At 35.5% G+C, this 19,589-nt stretch overlaps 1 protein-coding gene across 2 annotated transcripts in view; it reads left to right on the top strand.

Moving 5' to 3' along the window:
* Window positions 1-19,589, top strand: part of ATR (ATR serine/threonine kinase) — a 117,918-nt gene that overhangs the window by 92,946 nt on the left and 5,383 nt on the right. The window contains exons 37-45 of one of the 2 annotated variants that reach the window (XM_055569451.1): window positions 6,923-7,020; window positions 7,498-7,730; window positions 8,989-9,123; window positions 10,624-10,824; window positions 14,069-14,212; window positions 16,666-16,816; window positions 17,406-17,562; window positions 17,678-17,831; window positions 19,117-19,268. In XM_055569451.1, the coding sequence (XP_055425426.1) occupies window positions 6,923-7,020; window positions 7,498-7,730; window positions 8,989-9,123; window positions 10,624-10,824; window positions 14,069-14,212; window positions 16,666-16,816; window positions 17,406-17,562; window positions 17,678-17,831; window positions 19,117-19,268 (1,425 nt within the window). Of the gene's footprint in view, window positions 1-6,922; window positions 7,021-7,497; window positions 7,731-8,764; window positions 8,962-8,988; window positions 9,124-10,623; window positions 10,825-14,068; window positions 14,213-16,665; window positions 16,817-17,405; window positions 17,563-17,677; window positions 17,832-19,116; window positions 19,269-19,589 lie in introns of those variants that run through there. The other variant, XM_055569452.1, reaches the window with a different exon arrangement.

The following is a 19,589-nucleotide window of genomic DNA, read 5'->3' on the forward strand; positions in this document are numbered from 1 at the left end:
AACATAAGGGTAGTGAATATCCTAGAAAAGAAGGCAGAGAGAAGGGAGCAAAGAGTTTATTTAAATAAATAATAGCTAAGAACTTCCCAAACCCAGAGAAGAAATTGAATATACAAGTCCATAAAGCCAAGAGAACACCCAATTACCTTTTTCTAGACAGATTATACTAATATTGTCAAAAGTCAGTGACAAAGAATTTTAAAGGCAGCTAAGGAAAAAAGGGATGGTAACCCACAAAACCACCTCTTTGGGTATCAGATTTCTCAGCAGAAATGCTAGAGACCAGGAGGAAGTAGAGTGACAGTCTGAAAATACTGAAAGATAAAAATTGTCACTCAAGAGTACTCTGTACAGCAAAGTTATCATTCAGATATGAAGGAAAAATAGACTTTTCCGTACAAATGAAAACTGAGAGAGTTCATCAGCATTAGACTTGCCTCATAAAAAAACTTGAAAGCATCTTTTCTAACAGAAACAAAACAGCAAAAAGGTACACAAACCTTTCAGTAAGGTGATTTAGAATCAAAAATTACAAACCTTTATCACAATAGGGTTTTTTTCTCTTTTTTAAAAAATTTATTTAAATTGGAGGCTAATTACTTTACAATATTATGGTGGTTTTTGCCATACATTCACATGAAACAGCCATGGGTGTACATGTGTTCCCCATCCTCAACCTCCCTCCCATTTCCCTCCCCATCCCATCCCTCAGGATCATCCCAGTGCATCAGCCCTGAGCACCCTGTCTCATGCATCAAACCTGGACTGGCAGTCTGTTTCACATATGATAATTTACATGTTTCAGTGCTATTCTCTCAAATCATCCTGCCCTTGCCTTCTCCCACAGAGTCCAAAAGTGTGTTCTTTACATCTGTGTCTCTTACGCTGTCTTGCATATAGGACCATTGTTACCATCTTTCTAAATTCCATATATATGCGTTAATATACCATATTGGTGTTTTTCTTTCTGACTTACTTCACTCTGTATAATAGGCTCCAGTTTCATCCACCTCATTAGAACTGATTCAGATGCATTCTTTTTAATGGCTGAGTAATATTCCATTGTGTATATGTACCACAGCTTTCTTATCCATTCATCTGCTGATGGACATCTAGGTTGCTTCCATGTCCTGGCTATTGTAAACAGTGCTGCTATGAACATTGGGGTACACATGTCTCTTTCAGTTCTGGTTTCCTCATTGTGTATGCCCAGCATTGGATTGCTGGGTCGTATGGCAGTTCTATTTCCAGTTTTTTAAAGAATCTCCACACTGTTCTCCATAGTGGCTGTACTAGTTTGCATTCCCACCAACAGTGTAAAAGGGTTCCTTTTTCTCTACACCCTCTCCAGCATTTATTGTTTGTAGACTTTTTGATAGCAGCCATTCTGACAGGCGTGGGATGATACCTCATTGTGGTTTTGATTTGCATTTCTCTGATAATGAATGATGTTGAGCATCTTTTCATGTGTCTGTTAGCCATCTGTATGTCTTCTTTGGAGAAATGTCTGTTTAGTTCTTTGGCCCATTTTTTGATTGGGTCGCTTATTTTTCTGGAATTGAGCTGCATGAGCTGCTTGTATATTTTTTAGATTAATTCTTTGTCAGTTGCTTCATTTGCTATTATTTTCTCTCATTCTGAAGGCTGTCTTTTCACCTTGCTTATAGTTTCCTTTGTTGTGCAAAAGCTTTTAAGTTTAATTAGGTCCCATTTATTTATTTTTGCTTTTATTTCCATTACTCTGGGAGGTGGGTCATAGAGGATCCTGCTATGATTTATGTCAGGGAGTCTTTTGCCTATGTTTTCCTCTACGAGTTTTATAGTTTCTAGTCTTACATTTAGATCTTTAATCCATTTTGAGTTTCTTTTTGTGTATGGTGTTAGAAAGTATTCTAGTTTCAGTCTTTTACAAGTGGTTGACCAGTTTTCCCAGCACCGCTTGTTAAAGAGATTGTTGTTTCTCCATTGTATATTCTTGCGTCCTCTGTCAAAGATAAGGTGTCCATAGGTGCGTGGATTTATCTCTGGGCTTTCTATTTTGTTCCATTGATCTATGTTTCTGTCTCTTTGTGCCAGTACCATACTGTCTTGATGAGTATAGCTTTGTAGTAGAGCCTGAAGTCAGGCAGGTTGATTCCTCCAGGTCCATTCTTCTTTCTGAAAATTGCTTTGGCTATTCGAGGTTTTTTGTATTTCCATACAAATTGTGAAATTATTTGTTCTAGTTCTCTGAAAAATACCATTGGTAGCTTGATAGGGATTGCACTGAATCTATAGATTGCTTTGGATAGTATACTCATTTTCACTATATTGATTCTTCCGATCCATGAACATGGTATATTTCTCCATCTATTTCACAATAGGTTTTTAAACTCTCACTCTGTTATAGCATAGCAGTTAAAGGGGGAAAACAGTTGAAAAAACAACTATAGTTACTTCAATTCAGTGACAAATTCACAACATAAAAAGGGATAATTTGAAACAACAAAAAATACAGAAGGGAAAGAGGAAAAGGACAGATCCTATGTGGTTAAATGAAGATAAGATCCTATCAGCAGAAAAAGTACTATTTTATCTATGAGAGGTTTCATACAGATTCCATGAGAACCACAAAACATAAATCTAGAGTAGAAGCGTGAAACATAAAAAAGTAGGAAACGATGAAAGACAGAAAACCTCTAAACCAAAATGGCACACATAAGGAAAAAAAACAATGGAGATCTAGAGCAACCAGAAAATGAAAGCTAAAATGACAGTACTAAGTCCTCATCTATCACCAAAAATGTAAATGGATTGAATTCACCAACCAAAAGCCACAAAGTGGTTGGATGGATTAAAAAAACAATACCCAATGATATGCTGCCTCTAGATCAGCTCTGAAGGACAAACATAAGCTCAAATTGAAGAAATGGAAGATGATAGTACAGGCAAATGGAAATTGACAGCAGCACAATAATAACAGGGGATTTTAACATCTCACCTGCATCAATGGATAAATCATCTAGAGAGAAATTCAACAAGGAAACAGCAGAAGCAGATGGATTTGATAGATCTGTACAGAACATCCAAATGCATCAGAATATATATTCTTCTCAAGGGCACATGGAACTTTCTCAAGGACAGGCCGTATCTTGAGCCACAGAACCAATCTCAGTAAATTTAAGAAGATTAAAATCATATCAAGCATCTATCCCAATGGTATGGTATGAAACTGGAAATCAACTACAAGAAGAAAGGTAGAAAAATGGCAAGTATATGGAGACCGAACAGCATGCTGCTGCTGCTGCTGCTGCTAAGTCACTTCAGTCGTGTCCGACTCGGTGCGACTCCATGGACTGCAGCCTACCAGGCTTCTCCGTCCATGGGATTCTCCAGGCAAGAACACTGGAGTGGGTTGAATACTGAACAACTATTGGGTCAACAAAGAAATCAAAGAAGAATTTAATTTTAATTTAATTTAATTCAAAATTACCTGAAGATAAATGAAAATGACAATATGACAGATGCAACAAAAGCAGTACTAAGAGGGAAATTATAGCAGTACAGGCCTACCTTAATAAACAAGAAAAATCTCAAAGAATCTAACCTTACAACCTAAAGGAACTAGAAAAAGAAGAACAAACAATGCCCAAAGTTCATAGAAGGAAGAAATAATATCAGAGTGGAAATTATTAAATGAAATAGACACTAAAAAGACAGCAGAAAAGATCAGTGAAAATAAAAGCTGATTCTCTGAAAAGGTAAACAAAATTGACCAACCTTTATCTAGACTCACCAAGAAAAAAGAGAGGAGCCTCTGCAAAATCAGAAATTAAAGAGGAGAAATAGCAACAGATACCACAGAAATACAAAGGATTATAAGAGAATATTATAGACAGCTATTTGAACAAATTGGATGACCTAGAAGAAATGGACAAATTCTTAGAACCATATACCCTTCCAAGACTGAATGATGAAGAAACAGGAGCAGACAGCTTCACAGGTCCATTCTACCAAACATTCAAAGAAGATTTAACACTATCCCTTTCAAACTCTTCCCAAAAATTGAAGAGGAAGAAACGCTTCCTAACTCATTTTATGAGGCCAACATCACTCTGATACCAAAACCATACAAAGACAACACACAAAAAAGAAAATTACAGGCTATTATCTCTAATGAACATACACAACAAAATCCTCAATAAAATAACTAGCAAATCAGCTGCTACAATGCATTAAAAAGATTAAACATGTGATCAAGTGGGATTTATTCCAAGGATGCAGGAATGATTCAACATCCACAAATCAATTAACTTGGTACATCCCATTAATAAAATGAAGGGTAAAAACCATATGATCCTCTCAGTAGATGTTGCCAGTACCAGCCGGCAAAGTCGATCAGGTCCCGAGAACGTGCACGACGCAGCTGAGAAAGAATACTACAGCAAAAGAATACTACAGCAAAAGAACACTACAACAAAGATGGGGTCGAGAGGATCAGACACGTCTCCACGAAGGGACGCAGTCTGACCACGACTTTATTCAGCATCTTATATTTATACAGGAGAGCGTGAGAAAGACAAGACAGTTAACATTCTTCTTGGCTGACCTATACATCTTACTAAAAGTCACAAAAAATCTTGAGAGCATGGGAATGGCACCCTGTTGTTATTTCTTACACCAGATAACATTTCCTTGTGCGTGAGAAGTTTGTCCAGAACTCCAGGTGTCTGCAGTAAATAATCGCCTAATCTCTGGGGTGGCGGGACAGAGAGCTATGTTTGCAAGCAAACCCTCAAGGACTGAGGCAGCTCCCAGAGCTGTGTCCTTTAGATAAAGGACCCCGTTCTCACGGGCAGCTCCCCGCAAGATGTAGAAAAAAACATTTGAGAAGATTCAATACCCATTTATGATAAAAAGTCTCAATAAAGCAGTTATAGTAGAAACATACCTCAACATAGTAAAGGCCATATACATCAAACCCACAGCTAACATCATAGTCAACCATGCTATTGCACACTTAGTAGACTATACAGAATAGTGTAAACATGACTTTTATATGCACTGAGAGACCAAAAAATTTGTGTGACTCACTCTACTATGATATTCCATTTGTCGCAGTGGTCTGATACCAAACATGAAGTATTTCTGAGATATGCAGAGGAACCAGAGATCAAATTGCCAACATCCATCTGATCATAGAAAAAGCAAAAGAGTTCCAGAAAAGCACCTACTTCTGCTTTATTGACTACACCAAAGCCTTTGACTGTGTGGATCACAACAAACTGTGGAAAATTCTTAAAGAGATGGGAATACCAGACCACCTTACCTGCCTCCTGAGAAATCTGTATGCAGGTCAAGAAGCAACAGTTAGAACCGAACATGGAACAACAGACTAATTCCAAATTGGGAAAGGAGTACTGCAAGGCTGTATATTGTCACCCTGCTTATTTAACTTATATGCAGAGTACATCATGCAAAATGCCAGGCTGCATGAAGCATGAGCTGGAATCAAGATTGCCAGGAGAAATATCAGTAACCTCAGATATGCAGATGACACTACCCTTATGGCAGAAAGCAAAGAAGAACTAAGGAGCCTCTTGATGAAAGTAAAAGAGGAGAGTGAAAAAGTCGGCTTAAAACTTAACATTCAGAAAACTAAGATCATGCTATGTGGTCCCATCACTTCATGGCAAATAGATGGGGAAACAATGGAAACAGTAACAGACTTTATTTTCTTGGGCTCCAAAATGACTGCAGATGGTGACTGCAGCCGTGAAATTAAAAGTCGCTTGCTCCTCAGAAGAAAAGCTATGACCAATCTAGACAGCATATTAAAAAGCAGAAACCTTACTTTGCCGACAGAGGTCCATCTAGTCAAAGCTATAGTTTTTCCAGTGGTCATGTATGTGTGTAAGAGTTAGACCATATGGAAAGCTGAGCACTGAAGAACTGATGCTTTTGAACTGTGGTGTTGGAGAAGACTCTTGAGAGTCCCTTGGACTTCAAGGAGATCCAGCCAGTCTATCCTAAAGGAAGACAGTCATATTCATTGGAAGGATGAAGCTGAAGCTCCAATACTTTGGTCAGTGAAGAACTGACTCATTGGAAAAGACCCTGATGATGGGAAAGACTGAAGGCAAGAAGAGACAGGGATGACAGAGGATGAGATGGTTGTATGGCATCACCGACTCAATGGACATAAGTTTGATCAAGCTGCTGGAGTTGGTGATGGACACGGAAGCCTGGCATGCTGCAGTTCATAGCGTCACAAAACGTTGGACACAACTGAGTGACTGAACTGAACTGATGCCTGTATTAACTTTTCACAAAGAGACAGGGTTGCGTGGTTTGCTGAGAGGATGGTGAGGAAATCAGACTTGATAGAAGATGTATGCTCGTGAATAGTGAGAGACTAAGACTGCAAAGTTTTAAAGAGAAAAGGTTGTATATATTTGAATCCTCAGCAGAGTCAGTCATATAGTCTTATATATAGATAATTGATTCCTGTTTTTGAAGAGGAGGAAGTATAATAAAGCTAGAATTTCAGGAATGTTAGTTTGGAATTTACTGAAGGAAAGAAATGTCAGATGATCACCCCAGAAATGGAGCGATTAGGCCTAACCTGTGCTTATGGCCATGGAATACAAATAAAGGCACAAATCCTAAGGACAATTTGAAAGAAGTATTGACAGGACTTTGACTCAGTCAAAACATGAGTTCTTTTTGGTCTGTGTAATGTAGAACTTAGTGAGGAAGTTATAAAGGAAAAAATTGGAAGAGATGAGTCAAATGGGAAGAGAGGAAAAATACTGATACTATAATTATAGTACAGAATTATAGTCAGAAGGTTATATATTCCTTAAGTGGTAGAGTCTTTAAATTTTAATCCATATGATGTAAAAATTAATACTATGTTAATATCTTTTCTATATAATTACAGATCTTTACAGTATGGAAATCAGTTCATATATCAATCAATGCCACGAATGTTATCATTATGGCTTGATTTTGGTGCTAAGGCATATGAATGGGAAAAAGGTATGATTTTTTTGATAAAAAATTTTAAGGGAATGAGAAGAATTAACATGTGAGCAAGAAATGAAGTGTTAAAAAAGAGAAGACTAAACAGACTTTTTAAAAGTTGCTGCAGTTGCAAAGCCTGCAAGTGAAGATTTGCTCGTTCCTTGGTCAGCCCAATACATATTGAAAAATGCTAGTTTAAGCCAAATAGTTTACCTTAAAAATTACTATGGATTGTGGCTTGTTTTCTTTGCTTCTAGTGAAAATTAATGGGCCTTGAGTTTTTCAGTGGACTTAAATATTTTTTCCTACAGGGATAGAAAAATTATCTTTTCACAAACTGGCAAGTGATGTAGCTTTGGACTTGGGAATAACATATATCATAAACCTGTTTTTAAAGCAAAATTGTTTTCTGTGAAACTGATACACTGTTTTGGGGTGTTTTGTTTTTTTTTTCAATAGCATTTTTAACTTGGATTTCTTTTTTTTCCCCAGCTGGCCGCTCTGATCGTGTACAAATGAGAAATGATTTAGTTAAAATAAACAAAGTTATCACAGAGCACACAAATCAGTTAGCTCCGTATCAGTTTTTGACTGCCTTTTCACAGCTGATCTCCCGAATTTGTCATTCTCATGATGAAGTTTTTGCTGTCTTGATGGAAATTATAGCCAAAGTACTTCTGGCCTATCCTCAGCAAGCAATGTGGATGATGACAGCTGTGTCAAAGGTGATATATTAAACACAAAGCCATTGTCTTTTTCCATTTTATGTGGCATTGATTATTTAATGCTGATACATGTCCCAGGGTATCTCTCTTATATTAGATTTGTAGCAAGAAAATACATTTTAAGTATTTTTTAAAAGAAATTTTAGCACTATTTCTCATTATAAAATTCAGAAATATATATCAAATTAAGTAAATAGTGTGTTTAAGATCAAAGGATTTATCATGCATTTTCTTTATGAAAGTATAATATAGTAATGGAGAAGGCAATGGCACCCCACTCCAGTACTCTTGCCTGGAAAATCCCATGGATGGAGGAGCCTGGTAGGCTGCAGTCTGTGGAGTCACTAGGAGTCGGACACGACCGAGCGACTTCACTTTCACTTTTCACTTTCCTGCATTGGAGGAGGAAATGGCAATCCACTCCAGTGTTCTTGCCTGGAGAATCCCAGGGACAGGGAAGCCTGGTGGGCTGCCGTCTATGGGTTGCACAGGGTAGGACACTACTGAAGTGACTTAGCAGCATAGTATAGTAAACTGTTAGTGCTTGGTGTAAAATGGTAACCAGTTTTTTGTTCAAGTTTTTTTTTAATTAAAACTGCCTGTGCTATTAATACTAGAAAGTTTTTAGTGCATTATAGTAATAATGTACAAGTTGGTAAATATATTTAATTAGTAAGTATATTAGGAGATTTAGAATATATACAGAATAAAAAAAGATAATTAAAATTCACTGTTTATATCATTAATATTTTGATGTATTTTTGTATTTTTATTATCTCTGCATATTTTAGCACTAAATTTGGATTACATAGGTATATAATTTCATATTTTTCACTTAAGATTGTTACCATAATCATGTTCCCGTGTTATTAAATATTCCTTTGAAGACACAGTTTTTTAAATTTTGTAAAATTCTATAATGGTTACCCATCTATGTTCAACTCTTATGGATTATTAAGGTTGTTCACTTTCTTTGCTGTTATAAAACATCTGGACACATCTGTATTTATTCTCATTTCTGATTATTTCTTCAGGGTAGATCCTAAGAAGAGGATTCATCAGGTCACAGGATAGCAGCATTTCTTTGGCTGTTGATAGTATTGCCAAATTGATTTCCAGGAAATTTGTATCACTGTAAAGTTTCATCATGCATATTGTTTAAGCTGATTTTTGTCAACCAAAGTTTTGTTATCTTAAAAAAAAAGATTTTGTTATCTCTTAAAAATCTTTTAACAATTGAACTTTTTTTTTATGACAGTCTTCTTACCCCATGCGTGTAAACAGATGCAAGGAAATCCTAAATAAAGCTATTCAAATGAAAAAATCCTTAGAAAAGTTTGTTGGAGATGCAACTCGCCTAACAGATAAACTTCTAGAATTGTGCAACAAATCGGTACTATCATAAATCTTACTACTTATAAATCAAGTTGGGTAATTTTATACAAAACTTCCATATGATTTTAGTGGGTTTTATTTTACTTTGATTAGTTAAATTTAAATTCTCACATCTTAGTATACACATATATCAAAAGTTATCAAATCATGTACTTTAAATATGTGCAGTTTACATTAATGAAGCTGTTTTTTTAATTTCTAATTTATACCCTCTCTCAAATATTCTCTAAATTTCTAAAAGTTCTTAATATAAATTCTTCTGAGAGTGAATTATCTGTATTTATTAGAAAATTTTTAAGTGGCAGATATGAAATATAAGTATATAAAATATTCAGAGTTCTCTCTATGATTGTTTTCTGTCATATATTCGAACTTTCAAAATTCATATACATTAACCTACACATGCAAGAGGAAAGTTTTGAGTTTCATTCTCTTGGTACACATTTCATAATCTTCTAGGGGATAGGCACTGTGCTAAGGGAAACAAAGATGAATAAGACATGTTCTTCTGCCCTGAGGTACTCATTGTCACATAGGAAACCACATAGATGGCTGTCATCTAGTGTAATAGCTACATTTTTAGTAGGTGTATGACTGGAATATGGATATACTTATAGGAATGAACTGCTGTTCTTCCTAAGGAATTGGAGGGGAAAATACCTAAAGAATGTGTAGGAAAGGTAAAAGTGAGGATAAAGGTGTTTATAAAGAGGGACAGACTATAAAATAAATAGCTAAACTTCACTTTACAAATATTCACTCTATCATCTGTTTACAGGTGAGAAAATATAGAATACCCTATGTCTCACCTTCCCTTCAATAAACATCTTGAAAGAGTAATCTGTTTTGGCTATCTGCATTAATCCTATGTGACCTCTGATGCACTTGACATTATGAAAGATAATGTTATGATAATGGCCAGCATTTATAAACTACTGGCACTTTTTTAAGTGCTTTACATGTACAAACTTCTAGTTCTTTATGTAAAATCTTTATGGCCAGCTACATTAGAAATTCAGGATTTTTCAGATTTTTAAAGGTAATATAATACATATACTTTTTATTAAGTATCATCACTAGGGGTAATCTGACAGGGTATCCCATAATCAGATACATAACTATTTCTGCAGTAAAACATGTTAACCTTTGCACTAAGTGAGAAATTCAGGTATCTTTTTGCTACCAAATGAAATATGGTACAAAAAAAAGTTTGATGTAAGGACCCCTTTGGAATTTATAATGTGTGCTAACAAATTGTAGGCCACTATTATCTTGTCATTTAATATCTTATAATGTAGGTACTATTATTATTGATGAGGTAAAAGAGTACAAAGAGGTTTAAATGAGATAATGTATTTTTAAAAAAATTAGAAAACTACAGGCTACTGAGCCATTGAAATTAAGATATTATAGAAGTGGAATTTTTTGGGTAAAATTAAGCATTCTGTAATTGAAGGTAAACAGAGAAATTAAAATGTACTACTTTTTCTTCCCCCAGGTGGATGGAAGTAGTTCCACACTAAGTATGAGCACTCATTTTAAAATGCTTAAAAAGCTGGTCGAAGAAGCAACGTTTAGTGAAATCCTCATTCCTTTACAGTCAGTAATGATACCTACTCTTCCATCAATCCCGGGTGCCCATGCTAACCATGAGCCGTTTCCTGGGCATTGGGCCTATATTGCAGGCTTTGATGATACGGTAAACTGCATTTTTATATTGCTGTTTTTAAGATTGTTAAAAAATACAAATTTAAGTTTAAAAGTGTTTTTCTCAGAGACTAAGTGAATTTTTTGTGTTTGTGAAGAAAAAAATGATTAGAAATACAGAAAATTAATACTTATTATACTAATGGGACAAAATTAAGTGATAAAAATCCCATATTCAATCTGGTATTTTGATTTTTCAAATGTTCAGTCTCTTAGTATGACTAAAATCCTTATTTTTTCCATAATTTTCTTTTTCCAAATTCTTCTTTGTCATAAAAATGGAGAGAGGAGAATGAAATACAATTTTGTTTGTAATTTGTGTTTTGGGAAGAAGTGAAATTCGGCTACGAAGAGCTTGTCTCGTTGTTGTTGCTATCAATAGTACCAGAGCACTTCTAAATAAATACTTTTGAAAACTCTAGATTTATTCTAGTACTTCTGTGGCTCAAAATGTTTTAACTGTTAGCTTCAGAGCCAGCTACTAAGCCACATAATGAAATCATTCTTGTTACTTATAATCATGCTTTGTTCTTAAGAATATTATTCAGCTTATTAAATTCCATCTTTAATTGGACCTGATTTTGAAGGAGTTCTTTTGTCAAAAATCAAATTACTTTCTATTGATAAACATTTCTTACCATTCAGTATCAGTATCAGTTCAGTCACTCAGTCATGTCAGACTTTTTGCGACCCCATGGACTGCAGCATGCCAGGCCTCCCTGTCCATTGCCAACTCCCAGAGTTTACTCAAATTCATGTCCCTTGAGTCGATGATGCGATCCAACCATCTCATCCTCTGTCGTCCCCTTCTCCTCCAGTCTTCAATCTTTCCCAGCATCAGGGTCTTTTCAGATGAGTCAGTTCTTTGCATCAGGTGGCCAAAATCTTGGAGTTTCAGCTTCAGCATCAGTCCTTCCAATGAATATTCAGGACTGATTTCCTTTAGGATGGACTGGTTGGATCTCCTGATAGTCCAAGGGACTCTTAAGAGTCTTCTCCAACACCACAGTTCAAAAGCATCAATTCTTCGGCACTCAGCTTTCTTTATAGTCCAACTCTCACGTCATACATGACTACTAGAAAAACCATAGCTTTGACTAGAAGGACCTTTGTTGGTAATGTCTCTGCTTTTTAATATGCTGTCTAGATTGGTCATAGCTTTTCTTCCAAGTAGCAAGCCTCTTAATTTCATGGCTGCAGTCACCATCTGCAGTGATTTTGGAGCCCTAAAATATAGTCTGTCACTGTTTCCCCATCTATTTGCTATGAAGTGATCTGGGACTGGATGCCATTATCTTAGTTTTCTGAATGTTGAGCTTTAAGCCAACTTTTTCACTCTCCTCTTTCACTTTCATCAAGAGGCTCCTTAGTTCTTCGCTTTCTGCCATAAGGGTGGTGTCATCTCCATATCTGAAGTTACTGATATTTCTCCTGGCAATCTTGATTCCAGTTTGTGCTTCATCCAGTCCAGCCTTTCTCATGATGTACTCTGCATATAAGTCAAATGAGCAGGGTGACAGTATACAGTCTTGATGTACTCCTTTCCCGATTTGGAACCAGTCTGTTGTTCCAAGTCTGGTTCTAACTGTTGCTTCTTGACCTGCATACATATTTCTCAGGAGGCAGGTCAGGTGGTCTGGTATTCCCATCTCCTTCAGAATTTTCCACAGTTTGTTGTGATCCATATATCAAAGGCTTTGGCATAGTCAGTAAATCAGAAGTAGATGTTTTTCTGGAACTCTCTTGCTTTTTCAATGATCGAACAGATGTTGGCAATTGGATCTCTGGTTCCTCTGCCTTTTCTAAATCCAGCTTGCACCCCTGGAAGTTCATGGTTCACGTACTGTTTAAGCCTGGCTTGGAGAATTTTGAGCATTACTTTGCTAGTGAGATGAGTACAATTGTGCAGTAGTTTGAGCATTCTCTGGCATTGCCTTTCTTTGGGATTGGAATGAAAACTGACCTTTTCTAGTCCTGTGGCCACTGCTGAGTTTTCCAAATTTGCTGGCATGTTGAGTGCAGCACTTTCACAGCATCATCTTTTAGGATTTGAAATAGCTCAACTGGAATTCCATCACCTGCACTAGCTTTGTTCGTAGTGATGCTTCCTAAGGCCTGCTTGACTTTGCATTCCAGTATGTCTGGCTTTAGGTGAGTGATCATACCATCGTGATCATCTGGATTGTGAAGATCTTTTTTATATATTTCTGTGTATTCTTGCCACCTCTTCTTCATATCTTCTGCTTCTGTTAGGTCCATACCATTTCTGTCTTTATTGTGCCCATCTCTGCATGAAAAGTTCCCTTGGTATCTCTAATTTTCTTGAAGAGATCTCTAGTCTTTCCCATTCTGTTGTTTTCCTCTATTTCTTTGCATTGATCACTGAGGAAGGCTTTCTTATCTCTCCTTGCTATTCTTTGGAACTCTGCATTCAAATGGGTATATCTTTCCTTTGCCCCTTTGCCTTTCGTCTCTCTTCTTTTCATAGTTGTTTGTAAGGCTTCCTCAGACAACCAATTTTCCTTTTTGCATTTCTTTTTCTTGGGCATGGTCTTGATCCCTGCCTCTTGTGCAATGTCACGGACCTCCATCCATAGTTCTTCAGGCACTCTATCAGATCTAATTCCTTGAATCTATTTGTCACTCTCACTGTATAGTTGTTAGGAATTTGATTTAGGTCATACCTGAATGGTCTAGTGGTTTTCCCTACTTTCTTCAATTTAAGTCTAAATTTGGCAATAAGGAGTTCATGATCTGAGCCACAGTCAGCTCCCAGTCTTGTTCTTGCTGTTTTACAGAGCTTCTCCGTCTTTGGTTGCAAAGAATATAATCAATCTGATTTTTTACCATTTCTTTCTGATTTGTTACCATTAAAGGCATTTAAAAACTGTCTTAGGTTCTATAGAAAAGTCCTAAGGAAAATGTTTCAAAAATCATTTAAACATTGTGGCTGCTTTAAGTGGCTGCCTAAATTTAGATACTATGAACTTACATTGCTGACAAAGTAATCCTTTTACTTCAATAGCCATGTCTAATGGGTGAAAATGTGTCTCTACTTATGGGCAACCATTCTTTTCATAGATCATAGATAAAGATAAATTAATAAAACAGTCAACTTTCTATAAATACAGGTTATTATATTTTCCTTTATTTATGTGAGATAACACAATATAATATACATAGAAATTTAAACAAAAAATTTGACCTTAATTTATATATAATTCATCATCTTTTAGGTAGAAATTCTTGCTTCTCTTCAGAAACCAAAGAAGATCTCTTTAAAAGGATCTGATGGAAAGTTCTACATTATGATGTGTAAGCCAAAAGATGACTTGAGAAAGGATTGTAGACTAATGGAATTCAATTCCTTGATTAATAAGGTTTGGATACAGTTTGCTTTTATTTTAGAATTGCTATAATTACTATTAATGAGATATGGGCAAGTAGATCCCTCTTGAAGTGAACTATACTGCCTTTTTCATGTTCACTTAATTTATTTTATCGGGATAAAATATACTTACATAAAATTTACCATCTTAACCATTTTTAAGTGTTCAGTTCAATTTAGTGCTATTAAGTACATTCACATTGTTGTGTAGTTATCCTTCACCAGAACTTTTTTCATCTTCTCAAACTGAAACTCTGTATCTATTGAATAGTAAACTCCCTATTCCCGTCCTCCCCAGGCTCTGGTAACCACCATTCTACTTTTATGTCTCTATCAAGTTAAGTACTCTAGATATCTCATGTAAGTGGAGTCAAATAGTATTTGTCCTTTTTGCTCAATCAGTTGTGTCCGACTCTTTGTGACCCTGTGGACTGTAGCCCACCAGGCACCTCTGTCCATGGGGATTCTCCAGGCAAGAATACTAGAGTGGGTTGCCATGCCCTCCTCTAGGAGATCATCCCAACCCAGGGATCCAACCCAGGTCTCCTGCATTGCAGGCGGATTCTTTATCATCTGAGCCACCAGGGAAGCCCCTATTACTGGCTTTTTCACTTAGCATTATGTTATCAAGTTCATTTATATACAGCATGTCAGAATTTCTTTCCTTTATAAGGTTGGATAATATAGAATTGAATGTGTAATCCACATTTTATTTATCCATTCACCCATCAATGGACACATGGGTTGCTTCTACCTTTTGACTGTCGTGAATAATGCAGCCATGAACCTAGGTGTATAGATATCTATTCGAGTCCCTGCTGTCAGTATTTTGGATATGTGTCCTGAAGTGGAATTTTCTGGTTTCACTTAATTTTTTTTAAGTAAGATACTTTTATTATATTGAGAAAAAGAAGTAAAAGACATATTAACAAAGGAAAATATTTTCTATGTAATGTTTAAATTATCTATAATGTATTTTTTCTATCAGATTTATTTGTGTTTTATGTTTCAGTGCTAGAAAAAAATGTTAGTTCTGTTTTTACCAGCACTCTTTTTAAAGGTGATCATTAGTGGGTGGTTTTTTTTTCTCAGTGCTATTGGTAAGTGCTTGATTTCTGTCTCAGAGATGGTATGAAAAATCTCATTAAAAGGTTATTATAAATGTATGGTCTTTTGGTGTTTTGAATTATTCTCTAGCCAGGTTTTTATAAGTGCATCTATTTTTATATTGGTAAAAAATTAAACCATACTGTGAAAACCTTACTTTTTTTTGATATGCTATTCATTCTTCCTCTCTATCCCCTTCCTACATTTTACTGGTACCTCTTTTATTAGCAGGAAAAGTTATGGACCCTTAACATAGAAAACATATAGCAGCAGATGAGTTTTGTTTTGTTTTTTTTTTAAGGAGAATTATGATTTGTGCTCAGTTTAACCAAAGGTAGTTTAAAAACTAATTGCATATTAAAAACCCATTTCAAAGGTATTATGAAGGGAAGGAATATTCTTTATTTAAAATGTTGTTTGGTAACTTGGTAACTTAATTTACTGATATTAAACTATCAGTATGTTTGTTCCAAGGCTCCTTGAGTGTTTTTCTAGTTGGGAGTATCAAGTGGCCTGGATTTCATTTATAAATTTATCTTAATCAGCTTTGTTACCAATTAAGTTGTTTCATTACCATTCCCCCACATTAACATTGTCAAATAGCCTGATGGTGAAAAACTAGTCTCATTATGTTGGTCTAGGAGGCCATATTACTGATCTTGTTATGTGATTCTCATGCCATACTACTTTGCTGACATTTGTGTAGCCTATTTATTCCTAACACTTAAAATGTATTTTTGATCAGTTGCTTGTGTTTTTGAATTTGACAGGTTACAATTATAGATCTGTGCATAGTTTGTTCATTTCATACAGTTCCAGAATTAAATAACATACTCTTTATCCTTACCTAGTATATTTTAGGATTAAGCAGATGAGATGTGAAAAGCTTTCCTCTGCTAGATGATTTTTCAAATGACGCTATATGGGGATATCGTAAAACTCATATTTTTTTGATCATGCATCTTTTGGATAAAATCAAATAGCTTCTCTGTGACTAAGGACTTAATGTTTCAGGAATGCCTTGGAAGCAATTTTTAAAGATTATTTTGTCATTATTTGTCATAATTATAATATTTTTGAAGACTGTATTGTTGTCATATTAATAGTGAATAATTTAAAGAAGTATTTACCAAAGGTATTTCTAATGATTTGGAAATAAATTATGGATACTGTCCCAGTAGTTTCCTGCTCTACCATTCTGAAGAATTATTCATCTATACTACATAGTAAGCTTTAATTGACATTCTTTTGCTATGAAAAGAAAAATCTTTAGATATATTTGATATAACATTTAGAAATTTTTAACTTTTAAGTGTATGTGTTTTTTTTTTTTAATAGTGCTTAAGAAAAGATGCAGAATCTCGTAGAAGAGAACTTCATATTCGAACATATGCAGTTATTCCACTGAACGATGAATGTGGGATTATTGAATGGGTCAACAACACTGCTGGTTTGAGACCTATTCTGACCAAACTATATAAAGAAAAGGGTACTAAAATTAATTCTTATGGTATAAACATACAATATAGGTATAATAATTATTAACATATATCATTGTACATTTTAGGGGTATAAGCCATAGTAAAATTTCTAGGTACTATATGCAGAAGTACTTAAGACATTTCTTCCTTCCTTCCTTACTTGTGTTTTAATTCTTTTTATTTATTCCAAAAGGATTTGAGATAGCTTACAAATATGTATATGAAAATGTAATTTTTTAGGAGTTATTGGTTAGCAATTCTTAAACTACTTTATGTGTAAACTAGACTTGAGTAAGTAAATAAATACACTATGGTTAATGAGAGCTAGTTTTACATTATTAGAGAAAGAAAAGGAAAGATAAAGCTAGAATGAAACCAAAGTGTTAGACTAGGATTAGACTCTCCCACTGGCCAAACGTCGAATAATTTAAGCATCAAAATAAACAATGACAGTATTAGATTATAACCCATGGAATAAAATAATTTGAGTACAATTTGATTAAAAGTAGACATTTTCCTGTCCTATTTTCACCAAAAGAAAATTGCCCCTTTTTCCATTTGGCTTGTGTGATTAATGGAAATCACTTTACCTTGCAGGAGTTTATATGACAGGGAAGGAACTTCGGCAGTGTATGCTACCAAAATCAGCAGCTTTGTCTGAAAAACTCAAAGTATTCCAAGAATTTCTCCTGCCCAGGCATCCTCCTGTTTTTCATGAGTGGTTTCTGAGAACATTCCCTGATCCTACATCATGGTTAGTTACCAAGAATATAATATACTGTTATGGTTAGCTTTTTAAAAAAATATATTTATATGTATGTTGCCTCATATGATACAAGGATATTTGATAGGCATTATATTTCCTTTAGGTACAGTAGCAGATCAGCATACTGTCGTTCCACCGCAGTTATGTCAATGGTCGGTTATATCCTGGGCCTTGGAGACCGTCATGGTGAAAACATTCTCTTTGATTCTTTGACTGGTGAATGTGTACATGTGGATTTCAACTGTCTCTTCAATAAGGTATGTGATATGACTTACCATAGGTAATTGTATGTTTTCTCCTAATATCCTTTCCTCAACAGCTGTTCTTCCTAGACAATTTGTAGCAGTTACAGTCTCAGTTAAGTGACATTGCAAGTTGGTTAACTGGTTTTAGTCAGTGGATCCCATATCCCTCAGTAAAGCAACTTAGGTTGGAGAGAACTCAAAAGAGTGATACAGTAAAACTAAACTAAAGCACTGAACTTTTAAGTCCAAAAGTATAGATCCAAGTTCTGACTCATAGTTCTCTTAAATGAACAGTTCATTTTACTAAGACTCAGTTTTAAAGGGACAGTAATTTGATGTGATTGTTTCCAAACCTGGCAGCACATCAGAATCATCTAAGAAATTTTTTGTAATGCAGATACCTAGGAAACATCCCAGGAAATTCAGATTCTGTAGGTCCAGACTGGGGTTTGGTAATAAATGAAGGTTGGACTCTCCTTAAGCCCACCCTCCAATTTTCCAATGTTATGATCCTGAAAGGCGAACTGGTAATTAAACCCGCTCTTTTCTTCACCCTGATTCTCTATGGGTTGCCATCTGCTGTTTGGAAACCACGAAAAGCCACAGACCCAACAGAAAACAAATCAGAGATAAATCACTGGTATAGGGGATTCATACATGAGAGGAACTTAGGGAAACGGACCAGAGGGATGAAAACATTCTAGGGAAGGCAGGTTAGAGAATGGCAGAAAATAAATGAACTGGACTTCATCATAATACATGTTACATACACTTCCTGTCTCAAGGATGTGTGTATGTGAGTTGCTCAGTCATGTCTGACTCTTTGCGACTCCATAGACTATAGCCCACCAGGCTCCTCTGCACATGGAATTCTCTAGGCAAGAATACTGGAGTGGGTTGCAATTCCCTTCTCCAGGGGATCTTCCCAACCCAGGGATTGAACCTGGGTCTCCTGCGTTGCATTCTTTACTGTCTGAGCCACCAGGGAAGCCCTGTTAATATAAGGCTAAATAATAAATCATAAATACTTCTCTATAATGCTATTAACTTCAGTAATTCAGTGAAAGATGAATCTACCCATCCTCTAGATCTTATCCAAGGAGTTGTGTTTCAATTCCTCAAAAGCAGAGGTAGAGTCATATGACTCATGATATAGGCCACTAATGTAAGCTGCAAATATAAATATTTTGAGAGAATGTTTGCTCTTTGCTAAAAGAGTCAAATATGAAGCTCCAAATTTTTTGCATATTTTAAAATTACAGCATTTTTACTTTTTAATGAAATGCCTTGTTTTAAGGGAGAAACCTTTGAGGTCCCAGAAATTGTTCCATTTCGCCTGACTCATAATATGGTTAACGGAATGGGTCCGATGGGAACGGAAGGTCTTTTTCGAAGAGCTTGTGAAGTTACAATGAGACTAATGAGAGATCAGAGAGAGCCTTTAATGAGGTAATCCTTTATATTCTGTAAACAATTTTAATAGTAACTTTGGATGTGACTATTGGTTCTTAAGTATGTTTTTTTTATACAGAAGCTACTTTGTACTGAAGTTGTTTTTTTAATAATAACTTCCATTAAGATATATTTTACATAACAAAAAATTCAGTCTTAATACATATACTACAGTGGTTTTAGTATATTCACAAGATTGTGTGACCATCACCACTATCTAATTATAAAATATTTTATCACTTCCAAAAGAAATTAGCAGTCACTCCCCAATTCTACTCCCCCACCATCTCCTGGTAACCACTGATCTCTTTCTGTCTC

The sequence above is a fragment of the Bubalus kerabau genome, chromosome 2 (assembly GCF_029407905.1).
Source record: "Bubalus kerabau isolate K-KA32 ecotype Philippines breed swamp buffalo chromosome 2, PCC_UOA_SB_1v2, whole genome shotgun sequence".
Taxonomy (NCBI): domain Eukaryota; kingdom Metazoa; phylum Chordata; class Mammalia; order Artiodactyla; family Bovidae; genus Bubalus; species Bubalus kerabau.